The sequence below is a fragment of the Pinus tabuliformis genome, chromosome 3_2 (assembly GCF_031772625.1).
Source record: "Pinus tabuliformis cultivar Carrire ecotype Pingquan chromosome 3_2, CPIR1, whole genome shotgun sequence".
NCBI classification, from domain to species: domain Eukaryota; kingdom Viridiplantae; phylum Streptophyta; class Pinopsida; order Pinales; family Pinaceae; genus Pinus; species Pinus tabuliformis.
In genome coordinates this window covers 157650883-157674940 of record NC_142302.1, presented here as the reverse complement: position 1 = coordinate 157674940, position 24058 = coordinate 157650883, and the positions used below count along the sequence as shown (strand labels likewise).

Genomic DNA, 24058 nt, shown 5'->3' with positions numbered 1-24058 from the left:
ATCGATGGCTAAGATTAGATCTGGCTTGATCCATGTCTTTTGGACCATTCTAACACAATTTTATATTAATTCACATTAATATTTTAATTTCGCTAAGTTTAGACTTAGGGACTCCATTAAAAATATTAATTATTTTAATATCTCCCAAACTCTTTAGAATTTGCCCAAACCCTTTCTGGGTATTGGAGATCTCATGTGCCCTAACCTCTCCACCAAATTTCGTGGCTAGATCACATCCGATGCTACCCCAAATCAATAGCAAACACCTCTGTGCCTCTCGCATTGCTGCATCATGCTGCCCATAGCGCTGCCACTGCTAACTGTTGCACTACAACTGAGTTACCGAGAAGTAAGTAATTGACTTCACCCAAACAATGACATACCGGTTAGTCTGGAAGCCTCGTGATGATGAAGCTACCTCAGCTGCTATCCTGTGCTCCCTCTGCTGCAATTGTGTTGCTGCAAACACCTCTGTTCCTCTCGCACTGCTGCAACCTCCACTGCGCTGCTACAAACTTCTGCACTCTAGCACTGCTTTGCCGCTCCATCACACCTTGCTCTCCCGACACCTGTCATCATGCTACTGTCGTTACGGGCTCCCATAGCCGTATGTGATCCAAGAATTTGGGCACCTCAAGGATCCTGCTTGCACTTCTTATGTAGTCCTCTCGACTACAGCTCTATGTCTCCCCACCTCTTCTCTAGAGGTGCATGAGCACTCATGGCACAATCGTCATTAATATCGACATCTTTCTCCGCCTTTGTTGGAGTAGCCTTTGAGTTGGAAGCTTCTCCCTTGCCTTTCTTCCTTGGGCACTGAGAGGCATAATGCCCCAACTCCCCACAATTGAAGCACTTGACCTTAGAGATATCTTTCTTCTTCCTCTTCTGAACCCCCTGCTGTCCCGCAGATGCTAGAGCTGCATCTTCCTCCTCCTCTTTCTTGATTCGAACTCCCTTACTGTTACTCCCTGCCTTGGTCAACCTCCTGATCTCTTCCTGTCAAAGAGTTGCTCACATCTCCTCCCAACTGGGGAGAGTCGCTCTGCCCAAAATGCTTTGGACAAACGCCTCCCAGTCCTCGAAGATTGCATTCAGAGCAGTCTTGACCATAAACTCTGGATTCGGTGTAGACTCCACGGAAGTAAGCTGGTTGCGAATTCCTTGCAAACTGAGAAGGAACAAATCTATCTCCTCCTTTCTGGATCTGATATGACCTCAACGATTCTCTAATAACATCTTTCGCTGCACGGAAGAGCCTTGGTATAAAGTGGTCAGCGTTTGCCACATCTCCCTTGTTGTGTTCTTCTCAGCAATATGTGGTATGACATGATCCTTGAGCCTGTCTAGAATCATGCATTTCGCCTTCGCCTCGACCTCCTCATACCTCTCATTTGTATTAGGGTCAAGTGGGACAACAGCTGTTTTCAAGGCATAGTCCTTGATGCGATGTTTATCCAGGATTTGCTAGGATCTCGACCTTTGAGATGACAAAATTGGAAGCCCCGTCCAATCTGTCCTGATCCCTCAATCCATTTACTGCCATCTCTGCTCCTCTTCTCTAAACTCTATCTAAGTCCTGATTTCTCTCTCGGAAATCGTCTGGCCAACTGTCAAATCACTCCTCTCCAATCCTCCTTTGTCGCTGCAACCCGAATCTAGATTTCTTGGCTAGAAATCTGTTGAGGTAGTGCTTCCCTCTACCTTGGTTCAATCTCCTTGACACTGTTCTGCACTCACAGAAACAACGTCTCACCAGCTCCACAAATCAAAATCTGCTAAGCTCCCTTAGGCCCGACAACTAAAGAATCTGAGCCCTTCTGGCTCTGCACAATCACAATGAGAGCTGGATCAGCTCCTCTTGGCCACTGCGTCAATCCTTCCTGGTTGAGAAAGATGACTTGGCATTGCGTAGGTTTGATCTGCCCCCCCCTGCCTCTGTGCTGGCATGGATAGCTGACATAGCTATTGCGTGGGCTCCTCCCAGCTATTGCGTCACCTTCACCTGGCTTAGAGTGTTGACGCAGGCACTGTGTGAGCCTCTGTGTCACCTTCTCTGCACTGTGACCCTCCTTTTGCGTCTCTGGCTCTAGAGCAGCGCTATCTCTCGGGATAGCTGCGTCTCTGCTGGAAATTCTCAGATTTTCTCGGTTGGTGTCTTCAGCACCTGTCCAAGAGTATTGAGGAACTAAGGCAACAAAATTGTGGCAACAACAAGGGTAAGGGAATTCAAGGGGAATTCCAGCTGGGTGAAGGCTCCAGTACTTCGCAACACCATGCATCCCTTAACCCCAACATGCCTCTTATTCCCAACACACCACCTAGATCCACTATTCCAACATTCTTGACATCTGGAGCTGGTGGGCAGCAAGGGCAAGAGGAGTTGCCTATGGGGGACTACTTCTTGGAGTATCAGTCCTATGGACCCGAGTTCAGGGAAGCTATCACTTTTAGGGACTTTTGCTAGCTGAAGGGCAATAATAGGCCCAAGGGACAGAGTGGGGGAAACTACATGCAGGGGACAGATTTGCAGCGTATTGTGGGGAGACTGTTTCTCCCAACTTTTGATGGCTCTTCTAAGAGCTCAGCCAGAGCGTGGGTAGAGAAGCTGGATGTCTACTTCCAGCTAAACCAGATGACGGAGGGGGAGGCAATAAAAATTGCCACGCTACATTTGGAGGGAGAAGCCCATGATTGGTGGTTCCATGGGCTAACCACAATGGGACATGCCAGGGTGACAGCCTACGAGGATTTCACCAGGAGAGTGTTGGAGCGTTTTGAGAGGAAGGATCCGAAGGAGCACTTTGGGGAGCTGACAAGGCTCAAGCAGACCAAGAGCGTTGAGGCTTACATTTCGGAGTTTCTGAGGCTGTCAGTGATGGTGTCGGATCTATCGGAGTCCAGGAGGGTCTTCATGTTTATAGAGGGGCTAGCAGAGCCACTGAAGGGACTGGTGAAGTCCAACAGACCCACTACCTTGCAGGATGCAGTGGGGAGGGCCAGAGATTTGCAGGATGCCCTACCAAGGGTTAGAGCACCACTACCACCTAGACAGGGCTTCCAGCAGAGGGGGAGAGACACTAGAGCTCCACCACCGAGAGCCAACCAGGGGCGTGGACAGTTGGATTAGGAAGACCCAGAGAGACATCCGAAGGAGGAAGTTGTGTTTTACCTGTCAGGAACCATGGGCTCTAGGCCATAGATGCACAACAGGCAAGGCCCACTACATTGAGGTCTTCTCTGACAGTGATGTGGAGGATGATGCGTATTTGGAGATGGGTGGAGATGACAATGCAGTGCAGGCAGAGAGGGGGCCACCACCACCACCCCCACTAGGGGGAGCTCCTTTCGCTCCATCAGGAGGGGTCCTTGCATCTCTACGTGGGGTACCCAAGTTTTTGACTATGAGGATCAGGGGCACTGTGCAGGGGCAGCGTGTCTCAGTTTTAGTAGATAGTGGGGCTACCCACAATTTCATTGATGCACAAATGGTCCAGAGGAGGGGTATCACAACCGAGGAGTTTGAGGGTTTTTCGGTTCTGGTGCCAGGTGACAGAACCATGCAGTGCACACACTATGTTCCAGCTTTGACAGTGACCATGGGGAACTACTCAGTGACAGATCACTTCTTCGTGGTGGATGTGCCGGACACCAATGTGGTGATGGGTGTCCAGTGGCTCTACTCGTTTGGCAGAGTCAGTACTGATTGGAGGAAATTGGAGATGGCATTCAATGGGCCAGATGGCAAACCAATTTTACTACGGGGTATGCACCCTTACCATCCACAGACTGTTTCGACCCACGGGATGGAGGCGGATTTGAGACATGGGGACATTGAGGGGGTTGTGGAGTTGAGGATTTCAGAGCCTGGAGGTCAACCCAAGCCACTGCACCCAGATATACAGGCCATTTTTGATAGGTACCCAATAGTGTTTGGAGACATACCGTCGGGTCAGTGTTATGAATGAAATATTCATAACTATAACTATATATAATAAAATAAATGATTAAATATTAAAATAATAATAAATAAATATTAATTAATAACTAGTAAATAAATTAAACTAGGTTACTCTATTAGTTTTGAAGAGGCATTAGTTTAAAAGACGCGCCATTAGGCTCGTGGCCAGTCAACTCCTATAAAGGAGAACGCCCTAGCCTTGTAACATCATCATCCATTATTGAATAAACTATATATATATATATATATATATATAAATGATTAAAAACATCAATGTTTTTGAGTTTTGTGAAATTGAGTGAACAATTTTTTTGTTCTAGTGGTATCAGAGCTTGCAGTACTTTGGAAGACGTCCTTTGCTGTCATCACTATTTCGTCCATATGTTGTCCCGGTCTTATCTGCGTTACTCTGTCCACTCCCCGTGCTCCCCGCTACTGTGATTCTCGACAGTCCGACTTAGTGCTAGTGCTGACTTCTTGTTACATACCCTGTTCTCCCTGTTACTGTGATTCCTTGTCGAACCTGCTGTCCGTTGCAAATCGTTCCCCTATGCTGCTCGACACTACATCCCATTCCACCAGCTGCAACTTGTGTACGACTGCGTCCATGCTGCTGTTCGACACCCAACGCTCTCATTGACATTTCTGCAGGTAAATCTCTGCCGGCGAGGTGTGTTGATACGTCACCCCTTTAAAAAAAAGAGTCGTGGTTCACTTGGTAATGTTTGTGAATTAAATTAATATGTATATATATATATATATTACAACTGTATACTTAATTAATTAATTTATATAATTTGATTAATTTAATTAATTAATTAATTAAAAAAATTGGGTCTAAAAAAAAGAAAAACAAAATGGGAAGTAATAATGACGAAAATTAAAAAAAATTCCAAGAACTCAATAAGATGCCCTTGACAATGTTGAGAAGATAGTTGGTAATCAAGACCAGATGACAGATGATATCAAAGAATTGAAGAGCATGATGAGACAGTTTATGGGAGGAGCCAATCCACATTTTTGTGAAAATTTGGAGACCCAAATTTCTACTACAGCAACTGATTAAGTATCTTCTATTTGTTAAATTACTGAACAAATTATTTACTGCATCCTACAACAAATACCGAAACTAATACACTGCAGCCTTCACCAATTAAATTAAATGCGGAAACAAGAAACTGAGCAAGAAATAAATACACAACACATGACACCGTTATTTTTGGACAAATGTCCCTGGAAAAACCCAATGTAGGAAAATCGATGCAACAACTAAGGGTTTGTATTATTAAGTAGTAGTTTTTTGAATACAATTCGTTGGATGCCCAACTGGCTATCTGATACAGAGAGAAACTGGGCAAAAAAATAGTGAGATGATCTCACCCTGTCACTGGAAGAACTGACACTGATTTGCGTTGGAGATGAGCCTCTGAGTTGCCTCTGTGCTGTTTTGCATCGAGCCCACGCAGTCATTGTGTCACTGCAGCTGGACTTGCGCTCACATCCTTCTGATCCTCTATTGGCTGAAAGCTTTAGCTCTCTGGCCTCCAGTCTCACACCCCGACTCCGGCACTAAATCCCGACTATTCCTCAGTAGAATTTCGATCTCCCTCTGAAGCTCTGCGCTGCTACAGTGTAGCTTTGCGTGGCCCTGCGTCAGCCTCTTTGGACGTCTTTCTACCCTCTCTGCCTTGTACTCTCCGGACTAGGAAAACTTCCCTTCAGAAACTATCCCTGCCCCTCATTGCAATAAATCTCCTCGATCGATTCTCTAGCAACTACTACGCTGCCTCTCTGAGAAATTCGATCTCTTGATCTCTCTCGATGTGTTTTCGAAATGCCCATCGAAGTCATCCTTATAATCCTGCAGTTAAGTAATCAACAACCTAGATTAGATTCTAATCAATGGCTTAAATCATTTGGACTCGATCTCCGTCTTCTTCTAGAAGTTTCACCCTCAGTTTGATTAATACCTTTAATTATTTTAATTTCCCAAGTTTATACTTAGGCATCCATTAAAAATATTTAATTATTTTAATAAAACTGTCTCTGGGTGGAATTTCCTAAAACAATTTCTAGGTATTGTGGAATACATGTGTCCTAGCCTCCCTGCAAATTTTGAGGTTTAGAGTACATCCGGTGCTACAAGAAATTGACACTTTTAACCCCTCAGCCATGCAAAGTCCAAAGACTCTGGAATGCGAAATTTTTCCAAGTCATGAATTTCTTCGATGCACAAAAAGCCACGAGTACCACATATACAGTTCGAAGGAAATCAATACCATACAAAGTTTCTCGATAGAGACTACCTTAAAATTAAAAGGGAATTACCTAAGTACGATGGTAAGGACCATAAAGGCGCCATTGTATGGGTAAATAAAATGGACGCCATTTTGAAGCAAACCCGCCAATAGGTGAACAAGAGAAGGTCATGACCGCATCCAACAACCTGGAAGTGGAAGCATATGATTGGTTCCTATGGTGGTCCAACAAATGTGCAACTCGCTCGTTCAATTGGGAAAATTTTAAAACACCCTGCTAAAAAGGTTTCATGACGAAGAAGAAGACGATGTTTACAAAAAAATCGTTCACCTCAAACAGAAAGGATCGGTAAGCGAATACACCCACGAGTGGGAAGTATTAGCTATAAGGCAAAGGGGATTCTCAGACGAAGAGCTGCTAAAAATGTATTCGATGTGGCCTTAAGGATTATATTCGGGAAGAATTAAAACTATATAAACCCCAAACCATTGAAGAAGCTAGACATGCAACAATAATTATTGAGTGAAAATATAAACTCCATAAAGCGCCATATGCCAGTAATGAAAAATCAAACAACTACTCAAAAGGGAAGTCAAGTAAATCGTCTTCAGAAAACACTGGTAAGTACGTTCCACCACCAATGCGCAATGGAGGAAAACAATAGTCAAATGTTGAAAGAAAAAGGGATGGCAAGTGTTGGACATGCGGAGACAAATATTCCCTAGGGCACAGATGCACTATGCAAAAACTTTACAACTGCGAAGCAGAACAAGAAGAAGAATCTTCAGAGGATAGCTCCGACGAAGAAAACAATGAAGAAAACGAGACCCCTAATCCAGATCCAGAAGAAGAGAATATGCCACGAATTTCTCTGGCAGCCATCACAGGGATAGCTCAACCACAAACACTGAAGCTTAAAGGACATATCAAGAAACAAAATGTTATCGTTTTAATAGATTCAGGAAGTACGCACAACTTTATAGATGTCAATGTCGCAAAAAGACTGAACATTTTTGCCTACCCTGTAGCAGATTTAAAAGTTATGGTGGCAGATGGAAAACGAATAAATGGAGTAAGAAAGTGCCATAAAGTTAAAATGCAACTGAATGAATACGAAATGGAGTCCAGTTTTTTATACGGTCCCTTTAGGAGGAGTAGACGCCGTCTTAGGAGTACAATGGTTGCAAACACTAGGGACGTATTCGAAAAATCACCAAAAATAGTTCATTAAGTTCAAAATGGATGGAAGGAAGTATAAGTTGTTCGGGTTCCAAGCCCCACCTACCCAAGTCATTTCTGCTCAACAAATGAAAAAGCTTATTCGCAAGGGAGCCCCAGTATTCGTTGCACAATGTCAACAGTTAGAGTTATTATTGATGGAAGGGGTTCACCAACAGTCTGAAGTTTCATCCCTAATCCAGAAATATGAGAAGGTTTTTTCAAGATTTATGATGAAATTGCCTCTTGAAAGGAAAATTGAACATATCATTGAAGTAAAACCAGATTCAACACTAGTAAATGTAAATCCATATCGCTACCCCCATCATCATAAAACAGAAATAGAACGATTAATACAAGATCTGTTAAAGCATGGAGTCATTACGAAAAGTAGAAGTCCATATGCTGCACCAGTAGTATTAGTCAGGAAGAAAGATGGATCTTTCCAGTTGTGTATAGATTACAGAGGATTAAACAAAATTACTATTAAACACAAATTTCCTATTCCATTCATTGATGAGATGCTAGACGAACTCCATGGCGCATAATATTTCTCAAAATTAGATTTGAGATCAGGCTACTATCAAATTTGAGTGAGATTAGAAGACGTCGAAAAGACTGCATTCAGAACTCATGAAGGGCACTATGAGTTTAAGGTAATGCCATTTGGTTTAACAACGCGCTAGCCACTTGCTAGGCAACCATGAACGAACTCTTCCATCCATACTTGTGAAAATTTGTATTAGTCTTCTTCGATGATATTCTCGTTTACAATAAAACGTGGAAGGAGCACCTCAAGCATCTAGAGGAAGTACTTTCCGTATTAGAGAAGAATCAATTTTACGCCAAGTTATCAAAATGTACCTTTGGGCAAAGGGAAGTTGAATACCTGGGACACATCATATCCAGGGAAGGAGTCAAAGTGGACCCCAACAAAATCAAAGCAATTAGAGAATGGCACAAACCCAAGAACATTTCAGAACTAAGAGGATTTCTAGGTTTAATTGGGTATTACAAAAGGTTAATAAAAAACTATGCACATTTGATGACGCCCTTGACCAACTTGTTAAAAAAGAACGCCTTTCAATGGAATAGCCAGGCAGAGAAATGCTTCGAGAATCTAAAAGAAGTGATATCAACCACATCGGTACTGGCAACTCCATATTTCTCCAAACCATCCATAGTCGAATGTGATGCCTCAGGGTTTGAAATTGGAGTAGTATTAATGCAAAACAACCACCTTATAGCCTTCGAGAGCAGGAAGCTTAGCAAATGAGAAAGCTTGAAATCAACTTACGAAAAGGAGATGCTTGCCATCACATGCTTTAACTAAATGGCAATAGTACCTACTTGGAAGTAGGTTCTCAATCTGAACTAATCAGAATAGTCTTCAATTCCTACTTCAACAAAAAACACTGTCAATAAAACAACAAAAGTGGATGGAGAAACTTTTAGCATTCAAACTAGAAATACTACACAAAAAAGGAAAGGAAAATGTCGTAGCTGATGCACTCTCACGGAAGGATGATGACAACACAACATGCGTCGCCTTGGTGGTTGTTCCTGATTGGTTAGACGAAATACGAGCTAAGTATGCCAAAGATTTGGACTGTGGCTATATGATTGAAAATATCAGTCAATATGCCAATTTTGAATGGAAAAACAACATGTAATGGTACAAGGGTAGAACTTACCTAATCCCATCATCCAAATTTAGAATGAAAATTCTAAAGGAATCTCACAGTTCTTTTGCCGTTGGGCATGTCGGATTCTTCAAAACTTACTACAACATTCGACAATCATTCTATTGGAAGGGTATGATTAAAGAAATCCAGAAGGGTATGATTAAAGAAATCCAAAAATATGTCGCGGAATTTGATGTTTGTCAGAGAAATAAGAGTGAAAATATCCCTACCCCTGTTTTACTACACCCATTACATATTCCAAATTAAAAATGGGAGGAAATCTCGATGGATTTCATTGAAGGACTACCTATGTTTGATAGTAAGGACAAGATATTTGTCGTAGTCGACAGACTCACCAAATATGCCCACTTCATGGCAATAAAAAAAACTGACACAACTAAGCAAATTGCGGATGTGTTTTGTAAAAACATTTACAAACTACATGGTTTTCCCAAGGTTATTGTCAGTGATAGAGACACAAAATTTAAAGGCAATTTTTGGAAATATTTCTGCCACCAAGCAGGAATATCTCTCAACATGAGTTTGGCTTATCATCCCCAGACAGATGGTCAAACTGAAGTTGTAAATAAATGTTTGGAAACATATCTCCATTGTTTCGTCACTGACAAACAAAACAAACAGTCTCAGTGGCTACACCTGACAGAATGGTAATACAATACTACCTATCATACTTCAGCTAAAATGATGCTTTTCCAAGCCCTATATGGCTTTGAACCACCCAGGTGGAAGGATTTTGCGTTATCCAATTCTAAGATACAAGCAGTATAGAACCACTTAGAAGAAAACCAAAGAATTATTAACTTGTTAAAAGGAAATCTAACAGTGTCACATAATAGAATGAGCAACAAGCCGACTAGCACCGCATCGAAAGAGAGTTCAAAGAAGGAGATTGGGTTTTTGTTAGACTTCAACCCTATAAGCAATTATCATTAAAACAACAAGTGAAAAATAAGTTATCTCCTAAATATTATGGACCATATCAAGTAATCAAAAAAATAAGTCACATGGCTTATAGACTGAAGCTACCAGACAATTGTTGAATCCACAACACAATCCATGTATCAAGTCTCAAAAAAGCACTGGGGCAAAATCAAATAGCTCAAATAGAGATACCCAAGACTGACGAAGAAGGAAGGATCATCTTAGAACCTAAAGGCATCCTCGCTACCAGAGAGAAGGTACTAAGATCCAAGACTATGAAGGACTACCTTATGAAATGGAAAAAGCTTCCAGAGGAAGACTCATGATGGGAGACAAACGTTTTCTTCAGCAACACCCAACATTGCCTATGCTTTGAGGACAAAGCATTTTTAAGGGAGAGGCAATGTTATGAATTATATAATAATAATAATAATAATAATAATAAAAATAAAATAAATGATAAAATATTAAAATAATAATAAATAAATATTAATTAATAATTAGTAAATAAATTAAACTAAGTTACTCTATTAGTTTTGAAGAGGCATTAGTTCAAAAGATGTGTCTTTAGGCTCGTTGCCAATCAACTCCTATAAAGGAGAACCGCCCTAGCCTTGTAACATCATCATCCATTATTAAATATATATATATATATATATATATGATTAAAAACATCAATGTTTTTGAGTTTTGTGAAATTGGGTGAACAATTTTTTTGTTCTAGTCAGCCACCTGACCGGGGGTTTGAGCATACCATTGAGCTGGAGCTGGGGGTAGTAGATACAAGCCGTGATTACTACCCCTTATCGACATGCCAAGGCATATCGAGATGAGATAGAGATGGCCATTCATGAGTTGTTGGCACTTGGGCATATCAAGCTTAGCTCCAATGCTTTTGCTTCATTAGTTGTTCTAATGAAGAAGAAGGATGTGTCCCTACAGATGTGCATTGACTAAGGGCCCCTAACAAGAAGACCATGAAGAACTGCTACCCTATCCCACACATAGATGAGCTGTTGGACGAGGTGAGGGGGGCGAAATTCTTCACCAAGATTGATCTACGCTCAGGGTACCACCAGATCAGGATGAGGGACTAGGATGTCCCTAAGACCGCTTTCAGGTGCCACTATGGGCACTTCAAGTTCCTGGTTATGCCTTTTGGTCTAACCAACGCACCAACCACTTTCCAGTCTTGCATGAACCACGTGTTTCGTGGACAGTTGTGGAAGTTTGTGTTGGTGTTCTTTGATGACATCTTGATTTACAGCCGGACATGGGAGGAGCACTTACAACACTTAGAGACAGTGTTGCGCATTTTGGAGGAGCAATAGTTCTATGCGAAACTATCTAAGTGCGAGTTCGGCTTGATAGAGATGCTCTACTTGGGGCACATCATTGGGGAGGACAGTGTGAGGGTCCTATTGTTGCACAGAACGTCTAGGCACTGCAACAACGACTCAGATCGAGGGCTGTCACCCTGATCCCCAATCTCTTCGTTTAAGCTGTCTCTCTACAACATTCTAAGGGGGGTAGACCCTATGGAAAAATGGAATGAAGAAGAACTAGTTGGGAACCAACCAGTTCGGGAGACACAACAAGGCGATCAAGTACTTGATTAAGATTTAGCAAGACTTAGGATTTGATTAAATTTTAAACGATTGATACCAGTGCCTTATGGAGTCAACGATCTTGCTAGGGAAATAAAAATCAAGTAATCGATTAACAACTGCTGCTAAAATGAATGACTATCTTATATGAAATGCAGATCCTAAAACTAATGTGAGATGCAAGAATCTTGGTTAATTTTAGTTTAGATGCCTATTTAAATGTGAACCCTTCAATACTTTTTGTGTTGAGCCTGATTTCGTAGTAATTGGCAGAGAAAAGATCAAGAGAAGCACACTAAGGTGTGATTAACGATACCTCTCCTGAACTTCTAACATACTGGTGCCTCTGGTGCTGCAAAGAACTGTGGCTTTGACGACTGCAAGGTCACCGTTTTAAGTACTATTAAAACAGGGTTCTCAAGAAAAGACGGACGGAGATCTATCTGTCTATCGTCCAAGCTTATGCTTGGAAGTAAATTTTATCTATGCAAAGTTAACTTATATGCAAATGCACCGGAAGATGAGATGAAGCTAGACTCAAAAATGGGAAAACACTTATGTCGCAAAAGCCATCAATTCCCAATTGAAATGCTTGTCTTTTTTTAGATGAAGACTTAGAAAATAAACTCTTGAAGATACTATAGTTAGAACTCAAGCTTATTTCAAATCTCTTTTGATACAAATATAGCTCAAAGAGAACGAAAACTTCTTTGCAATTAATATCAACTAATGCTAAAATAATACTCAGTGTATGAAACAAAAGATATGCATTTTATCACAATTCCATGACAGAGTACTTAATTTTCAGAGTTTTTAGGACAGCAGTAAGAAAATTTTTATGACAACAACAATATGACAATGAAAACAGTAAGCTATCAATGATATCTTTATGCCAAAAATTTACCGAAATTTTTCCAAACTTGCCCACATGAATTATAAAATTTTTTCAGCCTGTTATGATGTGATTTCCGGAATTATATCAGATCTGATATACTTATTACAACCAGCAATTAAAACATGAAATAAGCCTAATGATGAATGCCCAACTCAAGAAATTAATTCCTTAATGTATTAGACAACTTAGGAACTGATTTTAGGCTAACCCACATGAAATTTTTCCACTGTTATATTTCAGACTTCAGAAATAGAATTATTCAGAGATAACAATGACCCAAAATGTAGATCTAGGCCAAATTCTTGATACACATCAAACATAAATGACTTATTAATGTATTTAGCAATTTTTTAGTTAATTTCAAACCACTTAGATGTGTTTTTCACCACTATTAGAAAGGTATATGACTGCTGTAGCAAACAGTGAGGAAAAAGATGGTTTAGAGATCAAACCCTTAGGCCCTAGGCCTTGAAGATCACTTGCCCAAGTTGCCAAAAAAATTTCAATATCTGAAACACAAATTTTTACCAAATTTTCTGCAAAAACCCATCAATGATTAGCTTCAGAAAATCAAATATTCAAATAAGAAATGAAGCAAGGGAATCTAGGGCCAATGAGAGTTAGCACTAGGCCCAATAGAACTAGCGTTGGGCTAGGAGAAGGCAGATCTGGGCTTAGGAGCCCCAAAACATGAAACCCTTGTTCTGAAAGAAATTATTTTGCTTCAGATCTTTAGATTTATTGCAAAATTTTTAATGGCTGGTCTTGCAAAAATATTTGGGACAAGATATTGCCCTCCATAGGCCTAGATCTGTTTCAAAACCCCAGATCTGCTTGAAAAAATCTCATATTTGAAGATTTAATTCGCTGATTTCCCAGATCTATTCCTGCAAACAATCTTTGAGCCCAGATCTTGCCCTCCAGGGTCTAGATCTAGCTCAGATCTAAAGATTTTCTTGGCTGATTTCTCAGATCTATTTTTGCATAAGTGAAAAGAGAAAAACCCAATACCCAATATGTACAAAAATAGAGAAAATCCCAAAACCCAAGTGTTAAAATTCAAAATTATGTTACAAAATTTCAGATCTACACAAGTAAATAACAGATCTATACAAATAATTTACAGATCTATCAGATCTGAGGAGTATGAGTCCAACTCCGCTCCTAGATCTGATAATCTAAGGCTCTTAATAGCCAGATCTATCAAAATTTCCACAAAATATTTAAAAGATTTTGAAATTTTAGAGAGGTACTAGCCCAAAAACACCCTGCAGAAAAAAAGATTATCGTTAGATAAATCCTGAGGCTTATATGAAGTAGGCTCTTCAGAAAATATGTGTTGAGAGTTGGCTGGTCCAACCGAAAACTATCCCAAACGCTCAATGAGAACTTGAGAGATCTTTGCAAACACTAGTACAACCATAAAATTAAGTAGAGAAATAGAACAACAATAAAATTATGAAGAAATAGAGATGCCTGCTACTTCGATCAAAATTAAAAATGTTACCCTAGATCCAACAAACTGAATAAGATACTTGTATTCAGATTATTCCAAGAGAGTTATCGATTGATAATTTTCACATAATATTAAGCAGAAACTAAAACAATGTTACCATAAATTCATGAAGAGGAACACTATAGCACGTTGAAATGCCAAAGACGTTTGCATTAATTCAAACAAGTATACAAGAGAGCTTGAGAGCTTAGTATAGGATCCAGAGATCAGATGAACTGATTGACAAATGACTTCCTATTTAAAGATATAAATCCTCCAACCGCTAGTTCGAGTGATCCTCGTCAAATCAATCTCGACCGTTGATGATGGCCAATTTTTTTTTTAATTTCATCCATCCAAATTTTAAATTATTGAGGAAATTCGAAATTTTCAATTAAATGTATTTTAATTAATTCAAAAATTAAATTTTTGAATTAATTTCCTCAAAATTTTGATTTTGACTTAACCCGAAGGACCAAGGGTCTAAAATTTAGCAAAATAATTAATTTACCTTAGTCCCTGGACCTTTTAAAATTTAATTTTTTAAGGACCAAGGAATTTTGCCTTCGGAGAATTTAAATTTACCTAGGACCTAGAATTAATTAAATTTCTGGCTTGGGATTTTAATTAATTTGGCCAGAAAATTTAATTAATTAACCTATGAAGGGATAAATTATTTTTCCAACCCTCATAACTATTTACATAATGATTTTCACTTTTTTTACATTACAAGGGGGAAAACCCATCTGAAAAGGACCCTCACAGACTACCCAGTTCTGTGACACAAATATAATCTAGCAGATCAAACAATTTGTAATAAAATAACTTAACCAAATAGCTAGGATTATTCCCAAATCACTTTTACATAGACTCGATCTAGAACACTAAGGCTCCTCAAAGATCCCAAGGACAAAATTCACTCGGCTTTGGGGTAGGGATGAAGGAAAACTCTGCCGACCATCGAGAATGGATCGGTGAGACAAAAAACCTCCAGAATGTAGATCGTCACCAGAAAAATAGGTTTACCTAGGCAATTACATACACGACACGGATCTGCTGAGATTGTTTACAATTTACACATGCGGAAAAGGTTTACAATATAACATGATGATTAGGCTGATGATAATAGTTGAACGGCACAGACATGTCGATTATGCGCTATCCCTTTTGCGAAAAAAGGGGGTGTACTGCTATGGGTCGTTGACATGTAGTGGTCAACAGGTCGATGAGGAGAATATCAAGGCCATTCGAGATTGGCTAGAGCCCCAGAATGTGACAAAGTTGAGGGGATTTGTGGGCATCTGCACTTACTACAAGAAGTTCGTAAAGGGCTTCTCTCAGTTGGCAGCTCCCCTCACCGATCTGACAAAGAAGGGGGCCTTTGAGTGGACAACTACAGCGTAGGAGGCTTTTGATTGCCTCAAACAGGTCATGAGCAGTTGTCTTGTATTGGCACTTCCAAATTTCACCCAACCCTTTGTGCTAGAGTGTGATGCATCCAGAGAGGGTGTAGGCGCATTTTTGATGTAGGGAGGGCACCCCATAACCTTTGAGAGTAAAAAACTATTGCCCCACAAGAGGTTATACTCTATCTATGACAAGGAGAGCTAACCATCATGCATGCGCTAGCCAAGTTCAGACAGTACTTGGTGGGGAATCGGTTTAGGGTCAAGATAGACCACAACAACCTCAAATTTCTCTTGGAGCAGAAGCAGTTGCAGGAGAGGCAACATAAGTGGGTGAGCAAGCTCCAAGCGTACGACTTTGATATTGAGTATGTCAAAGGGAAGCACACCGTAGTGGCAGATGTGTTGTCTAGGAGACCGACTGCCCTTTCGCTAATGAGCATTGCCCTGGACTGGAGGGCGCAGTTACTGGTGGAGTACTCCAAGGAGCGATTTGCATGTGAGGTACTTGATGGGGCTGTGACAGATGACCGGTACAGGGTGATGGATGAGGTGATTTACTTTAGAGACCGGAATTACTTGGTGCCCAACTCCCAATTGAGGGAGAAGATTTTACAGGTTGTCCATGACTCGCCACTGCCAGGGCACCAGGGGTTCACAAAGACGTATAAGGCCACCAGAGAGCGTTTTGCATGGAGGGGCTTGAAGGATGACGTTCTGAGGCATGTCAGGGAGTGTCACACATGCCAGAGGAACAGGGGTGAGCAGTCACACCCTGGAAGGTTGCTACAACCTCTTCCTATCCCTGAGGGGAAATGGGAGAGTGTGTCAATGGACTTCATTACTGGGTTGCCCATAGTACAGGGCAACCACTGCATTTACGTGGTGGTGGACTGATTGACGAAGTTTGCACATTTCTTTGCCATCTCGGCTCAATACTCGGCCTCACAGGTGGCCGAATTGTTTTTCAGGGAGGTGTTTTTCGGCTACATGGTCTTCTGAAGACCATTGTCAGTGACCGAGACAAGAGGTTCACGGGGGGATTTTGGTAGGAGCTATTCCAACTAGTGGGCACTGAGCTCACTCCGAGCACTAGTTATCACCCCTAGACAGAAGGGGTAGACGAAGATAGTTAACAAATGGCTAGAGGGTTACTTGCGTAACTATGTGATGGGCCATCAACGAGCATGGATACGATGGTTACACTTGGGAGAGTACTGCTACAACACCACGTACCACATGTCCATAGGTATGTCTCCATTCCGAGTTCTATATGGTTATGATGCATTGTCTTTTGCTGACGTGATGTTTGGAGATAGCAAGGCCCCTAGGGCCAAGGATTGGATACAGGAGAGCAAAGACATTTTGCGGGCTCTCAAAGACAACATGCAGACAACACAGAACCAACAAAAACTTTATGTAGACAAGGGCAAAGTTGAGAGACAGTTTGAGGTAGGGGATTTGGTCTTCTTGAGGCTTCAGCTGTATAGGAAATCATCTCTCAAGCATAAGGGGGCCAAGAAGCTCAAGCCTTATTTTTATGGGCCATACACAGTCACTCGCAGAGTTGCGGAGGTGGAATACGAGCTGGAGCTACCCCGGGTAGTCGGGTGCACAATATTTTTCATGTGTCAAATCACCTCCAGGGACACTCGGGAGAGGCATTTTGACATGGAGGTTATGGAGAGGCATTTGAGGAACAGGGTCATTAAGGAGTTTCTAATCAAATGGAGGAGCCTACCAGATGAGGATGCCACTTGGGAAGGGGAGAAAATACTTCAGCATCCTTCATTACAGTTGCTTGAGGACAAGCAATGTCTTGGCGGGGAGGACTGTGATATTCCCACTTAGCATTATTGCTAAGTGAAATATCAATTTTGGTCAATTTTGTCTTAATTCATGTTTTCACTTAGGAAATGTGGGTTTAGAGGCCCCACATTGATTTTTGATTAAAAGCAAGCCCCAAACATTAGAGGTGGAAGGGAATATCGAGCCACTAGTGGAGCGTGGGGGCCACCCATGGAGAATTGTGGCCCACATGGAGAATACACATGCCTTGGAGGAAATTCGGTGGGAGGAAATCGAGCTGGGCCCACATGAGCATGTTGGAGGCATTTTGACAAAAAGGAAGGAAAGGCACTCATTTTGTCATTCATTCATCTTTGAGAAAACTTGTCTTTGACATAGCACGCTTGAGCTGAAGCCAAGTCTGCAAGTGCTATTTAGCACACGAGTGTTTTCTAGCAAAAATATCAACCCTTGCTTCGGTGGACTTCAAGTGTTAGCCCGAGGAGGGAGTTCCATCCATTTTAGTTTGTTCCAGTAGTGGGAGTGCGAGTTTGTGGGGAGGGGTTACCATCAGTAGCACAGGGACTGCGCAGTGCTTGTAGGAGGCACACTTGGGGTTGAGGAGTAAAGGGAGTTTGGGCTTGAGTTTTGAGGAGGAGTCCAGGGGAGTGCTTGCTTGGAGATTGCAGCTATTTTGGAGGCTATTTGTGGCAGGATTGACTGGTGGGTCGAATTACCTAGCGATAGAGCCATAGAGGGAAAAGAGCGCTGAAATTGCAAGGTCAACCATAGGCCAATTCCTTCGTGGATTATTCTGTGTATTTGGTGGAGAGGCCGGGGTTAATTTCCCATAATTGTTTGAGCACGCGAAAGAATTCCTAGCAATAGATATTCACACCCAACAATGTATTTCTGGGCAGTTCAGCCCAGAGCCAGGAGATAGAGCAGCAACATACCTGAGAGGGACTTCTTATTGTTAATTTGGGCTTAGCTAGCTTGCCTTGAGCAAGCCCAAGTGCACTCTTTCCAACACCTCATTGTACCCTCTTCATATTCTAATAAAATGGCTCAGCAACCCAGTTTTGGGTGCAAATTCGTAGTCTGATTCATGTGTTTGATTTTTTTGTGGCTTTATGTCTATATATGCTTTGTTATTTACCATAAAAATTCCCTAGGAATATTACAAGTTTAGGATAGAATCTTAAATCACTGATGCTACCAATCCAAGTATCGCAACAGGACTACTTTGCACAACGGAATATTATACAACAGTAAATCTACTAGTGCACAAAATATATTCAACTTTTTACAAATTTATACAATCCAACTTCGTTATATTAATAAAATTGATAATACAACAGTCTAGGGCTCCCGTACTAGGGATAATGGTCCTCATATATCCACAGTACAAGAATACAAGATACAAGATACACTCACGGTCTAGCTGATGTAGTGCACAATCACATCTGCTTTGTCGTATCTTGTACAGTGCAGGTCCTTCACTTCTGTTCTGCAGCACCTGCCTCTATCAATGCACCAACTACTTTAGGCCACTGAACTAGGTCTCTACAATTTTCCCTCTAGCTGCTCATTAGTCCATCAATGCTCCAACTCATAGGGTTTTCATGCTCACTAGCTGCTCCTTCATCCTTCAAGGCCACAACATTTTGAGACTTTTGTCCACTGCTGCTGCTCAACTCTTTTGGGACTTCTCCCCACTATGGTCTTCTTGCGCATGAAGACTAACATAAGGCAGGAGGGCTGCCACCTATCACTATCAAATGTCGCTTCTCCAACAATGAACACGGGCTGTACAAAACTGCTCCTGGATGGCCAAACCTTGAGCTCTTCACTGCCTCTCCTAGCAGCCACCTTAGTCCATCAAGGTGCTGCACTAGGCTACCCTTGGTCCACTCTCACACTGCCCACCAGATCACAAACGTCCAATACAAATGTCCAAACTAGGACTTCATTCACTAGCATCTAACTCAACATAAATACATCAACGAATCACATACCTCGAGTCTTGTTGGGCTGTCATAAACTGCTGTAGATTACTGGTCACTGGTTAGGGCACCCAACCAACTTGTTACAACCCTCCAAAACTACTCCAACTGCCATCTGTCAGCTGCGACCTCTCCTTAATAACAAGTCTGGGTTGGCTGCTCTGTAAGATAGGGTTACGGACTCCCTTAAGGCTGCCCAAACAGGGCTTGAGCTGCCTGAAATGCTACAGGAGGCCTGCGGCCCACCACACCAGAGATTTGCCACACAAATTACCCGAAAAACTAGTCCCAACTCTTCCTCAATCAAGCAGCTGCCTCCTGCTCAGAATTTGGACCTGCAAGGACACAAAACATCACACAAATCTTGCCCAGATTTGACCTCAAGACAACGGCTGTCCTTCTGCAGCTACACGGCCCTGTTCTAGATGTCAAACTCACCCAAAACAGTCCCTTAAACACTTCGTCCTCCTCCTCCTAGAGCTTGGCTACCTCAGAGATGTATTTCACATGAGAAGATGCACTTTGGATGTTTCTCAAATCCCTCACATCCACCTCTAATTTATACAATCTCATGTGGTGTCTTCAACATGTCTTGTGGCACACCAACACACCAAGCTGACCTGACTTATGTGCCACAAAACCCACCAACAACATAAAAAAATTAATATCTCATGATAGACACCTCGGATTTGAGTGGTTTTTGCTGCCTCTTTCTCCTTTAAGGGTCTTCTAACACCTCCATGTGTCAAATCACTTAAATGTCTCATGGTTTCACACCCACCAGCTTGGGTGCAAAGCCCACACCTTGGGTTCCAAGCCCACAAATTACTTTTGTGGTGCTCCAACCTCCAAACCCTGAACCCTAGGGCTTGGAGTACCTCCCAAGCTACCAAATCTCAACACAAATTAACTCAAGGAAACCAAATATATCTATCACTCTGTTAATATTTTAAATTATGCACTTTCTGTCCAAGGTTTTATTAGGTAAAAGGATATGAAAATTAAAACATGCTAAAAAAGTAAAACAAAGAATACGAAATTTAAAAGAAAAATTGTTTTAGAATTTTTATGAATAAGTGGTTGAAAAGGGAGACTTTACCTTTGCTTTTTTTACCACTTTGTCAGATTGCGATCACAACTCTCTTTTTGTTAGCTTTCTCTTGAGGACTAATAGCGAATGAGGAGTTGGGGGGTGAAACTATCTAGAAGGATTTACCCCTAGGAGATGCCCCAACTGCTACAGCAACAGTGCCACAATATCCCACAAATCTGGTTGAAGGTTCCCCCTAGAGGGCTTGTCCAACATTTAGATTTGTGTCTTCGCGATGATAGGTAAGGGTGACATTAGAATATTCCCTTCCACGTGACCATGTGTCCTTTAATGGATCACCACAACAATTTTGTGATAATCAAACATATACTTGCAAGTTAGTCTATTAAGCATAAATTAAAAGCTAAAGAAGACAATATAGAAGAATCAATCCAATACACAATAGAGAGAGTATTTTGTAAAATGGTTTTTTATTGCTATAGCATAAGTGATATCACAGTCAACAATATCTAATGGGAGGAGGAGCTTGCAAGTTATAAGTTTCATTGCTAATGGCTAGTTTTCCTCCTGCAATAAAATAATAATATTTGACTTGGCATACAATGGATTTGCCCAAATAGTAGGTCGAATTGCCTCATCACCACCAGGAAAGTTCAATGCTCCATAGGGAAAGGGTACGAAAGTCAAAAAATGAAATACTAGTGATCAAATCCACCCCAACTTTCCTCTTGTAGGTCAACTTGTCTTGGAAAGAGAGATTGATCATCCTTGGGAACTCGTTCCATGAGTCAAAGACTCATTATTTTGACTTGTAACGACTATTTTTTGATCCTCATCCTCATCTTCTCGGAAAAAGAAATCTCCAATAGCTATATTGACCTTCCGAACAATTATTTTTTAATTGACTTGACTTTTTTACTATGTTGCATGAGTTTCTGGAACGTGGGAACGTTGGGAACTTGGGTACGGGTGTCGGGAACGGCTGGAGGTTTCCCAAAATTTACAGGGAACGACTAATCGGGAGTGGTAATATTATATAATAAAAAATTATAAAATATAAAAATAAAAAAATATTTTTTTAATCATATATTTATATAATAATCAAAATTAATATTGAATCAAAATATTCAAATATTAAAATCAATTTAAATATATAAATAATAAATATATAATCTCTCTTATACATAAATATATTCTTTGGGTGTCTCTCTCCGTGAGTCTCTCCCTTTTATATATATAAAAGATTAAAATGTCAAGTTCATTATGACACATGACGAGTCTTTGAAACAATCTAGCTTAAAAATATAGAGGAACAGTTTTACATATGTTTCTCTAGTTATTCTTAAGAGAAAAAGTAAAGCAACTCTAATGTTTAAGCATTGATTGCCGCATACAATATGCACACACAATCTTCTGTGATATATATACATAAACAACAAAAGAAATATTCATCAGCATGACATCCCAGATATCGCCCTTACATCGAGGTGCCACACGCTTCCTTAACCCATCAAGAGATTTCTCCAGTTTCTCAATTAAGGATATGAGTGTTAAGGATGTCTTTGCCCTTTCTTCTTGTGAAGGTTTCAACTTAGGCTCATGTTTTGTGGGTAGTTCAGCATATTTCTCTACCGAATTTGTATTCCCCAACCCCAGGGAATGCTGGAACTCCAAAAAAAATAGTCTTCAAAGCTCCCGGAACTTCCCAAGCTCCCATTGCAACTCCCACTGAAAAGGGAATGTTCCCATAAAGTTCCAAAGCTTCGGGAGCACGGGAACCATTGGAATAGGTTTCCCAACTCTTGGGAGTGGTTCCGTGTAACAGAACTTTTTTATGCATTTCCATGTCAAAATTCCACCTCGTGAAGATCTCTAATGCCCTAGCCCACTTGGCCAAGCATTCCACACTATTTGCTGCTCTTTGTCACATAATACCATGTCATATGCTGAATCATCCAAAAGATCAAGGGCATTGCCACATAAGCTTGGTCAAACCTTGGATCTTCAACGCCCTTGAGGATAAATTTTTTCTTAGACAGGTTTTTTTCCTCTTGGCGAATAGATGACTTTTGACATAATGGATATTCAAAATGTTGCAATGCTTTAGTTGTGATGACCCTGGAAAGTTGCATAACCCTGCTAATTGTCTTTGACGACCATAACTTGAGAATGCCTCATCCAAGTGGAAAAGATTCATGTGGCATGCCATCCTCTTATAGAATCTGCGATTCAGGACCCTGTTGACTTTTCGACTTCTGGGACCACTTTGCCTTGGCAAATGTGAAAAATGTTGCTGATTGTGAGACTGCTATATCTGAGTAACATCTGAGGGATATGACACCAAAGCCAAGGACACATACAGACTTGATAGACTTATAACCATACAGAAAGTCATAGGTGCACCCGACATAAGTTGAACTGGCCCCTACATTGGTGATCACCCCTTACAAAGAAGGCTTCTCAAAAACATGAGCTCACATATAAGCTCACCTAAGGGCCTTCAATCCTATATAATATGAGAGGAACACAAAGTGAACTCAAAGGCACCGGCCATGGTCCATCCATAACAAAAACTAACTCAAAATGATACCAGGGCTGGGATGCCTACAGGGGCCTCACATGGTTGTCACATGGCTTTGACTTGTGACCTTGGAATTACAATGGTGTTTAAGAAAGCTGCAATGAATATATATGTGCCCCTGTGGAAAAGAGGGGTAACATGACCATTTCATCTCTTAAGAAATGGGACGAATATATTCACATTTTTAGAAGTTTCTTCTTGTTCTAGTTTAACTTTATTTCTGATTTTGATAGAATGGGTAGCCTGGGTGCTACCAGGAGTATCTCTCCTAATATTTGAGGCCCAAGAATAATCTAGTAATGGGTACCTGACTGTTAAATCTGCACTGAGAAATAGTCAACACAGAAGCCATTTGGGGCAAGTAATTCTTTGTGGGTATGTGTAAGTCAGTCTTTTCCTGATATAACAAGGGGGTGCACACTGTCTCATTGACCTGTTACTCTTGGTATATACTCTTGGAATGTTTGTAAGGTGCTTTATGCCTCCTAGTCTCAAGATACACTGTGAGAATGATGTGATCAACTTGGCGGAACTGGGTGTAGACGAGTCATGCAAATTATGTCATCTGTGAGTGTTTGCCTCTTGGACAGACAGAGCTGAACATCATTCATCTGAATAGTGAAAAAGGGTTGCAACTTGCAAAGGACTCTGTTGAGTCTCGATGTTATGTCCATCGTATCTCATAATAGATGGGGCACCAGCAGATGACACAGTAAATGACACATTTGGCAAGTCCTCTCCTATAGAAAAAGATGGGATGAATAAGGAAAATAATTGTTGAGCCAATAACCCTTTAAAGACTAAAAATATTCCTTTCCGTTATTTGAGCAGGGAGAATTAATGTTGTTGAGGATCTGTGGTAGTAATGATCCCTATGCAATTCCATTGTTTTGTATCTGTGGGGAAAATGATGATGCATGTCTTGGAAGTTGACTTTTAACTTGACCTTTTAAATGGTTATGCTTTTCAAAGTTGTCGTGAATGAAATTGTAGAATGATAGTTCACATGTTACAATAAGGCATGGTCATAAATGCTGAATGCACATTATTTGGTGTGTCCTTTCACTCTAATTTGGACATTCCTCTTAACATCACCGCAGATATATGGATTGAAGACTCTGGTTAAAAGCTTTTTGCCACATAAAGATGGACATGCTAGACAAA

At 41.0% G+C, this 24058-nt stretch overlaps 2 protein-coding genes across 3 annotated transcripts in view; both read left to right on the top strand.

Annotated features, from left to right (window-relative positions):
* Positions 1-24058, top strand: part of LOC149180285 (sister chromatid cohesion protein PDS5 homolog A-like) — a 170300-nt gene extending 146242 nt beyond the window's left edge. For both annotated transcript variants that reach the window (XM_089415997.1, XM_089415998.1), the window contains exon 17: positions 23995-24058. The gene's annotated coding sequence lies outside the window, so the exon portion shown is untranslated. The remainder of the gene's footprint in view (positions 1-23994) is intronic.
* LOC149180286 (uncharacterized) lies at positions 2513-3130 on the top strand. Its single transcript, XM_089413836.1, has one exon. The coding sequence runs from the start codon at positions 2513-2515 to the stop codon at positions 3128-3130; it is 618 nt and encodes a 205-aa protein (XP_089269962.1).

What these genes read in the sequence shown, in the direction of transcription:
- LOC149180286 (XM_089413836.1), top strand. Translation starts at nt 2,513, where the DNA reads ATGCAGGGGACAGATTTGCAGCGTATTGTGGGGAGACTGTTTCTCCCA.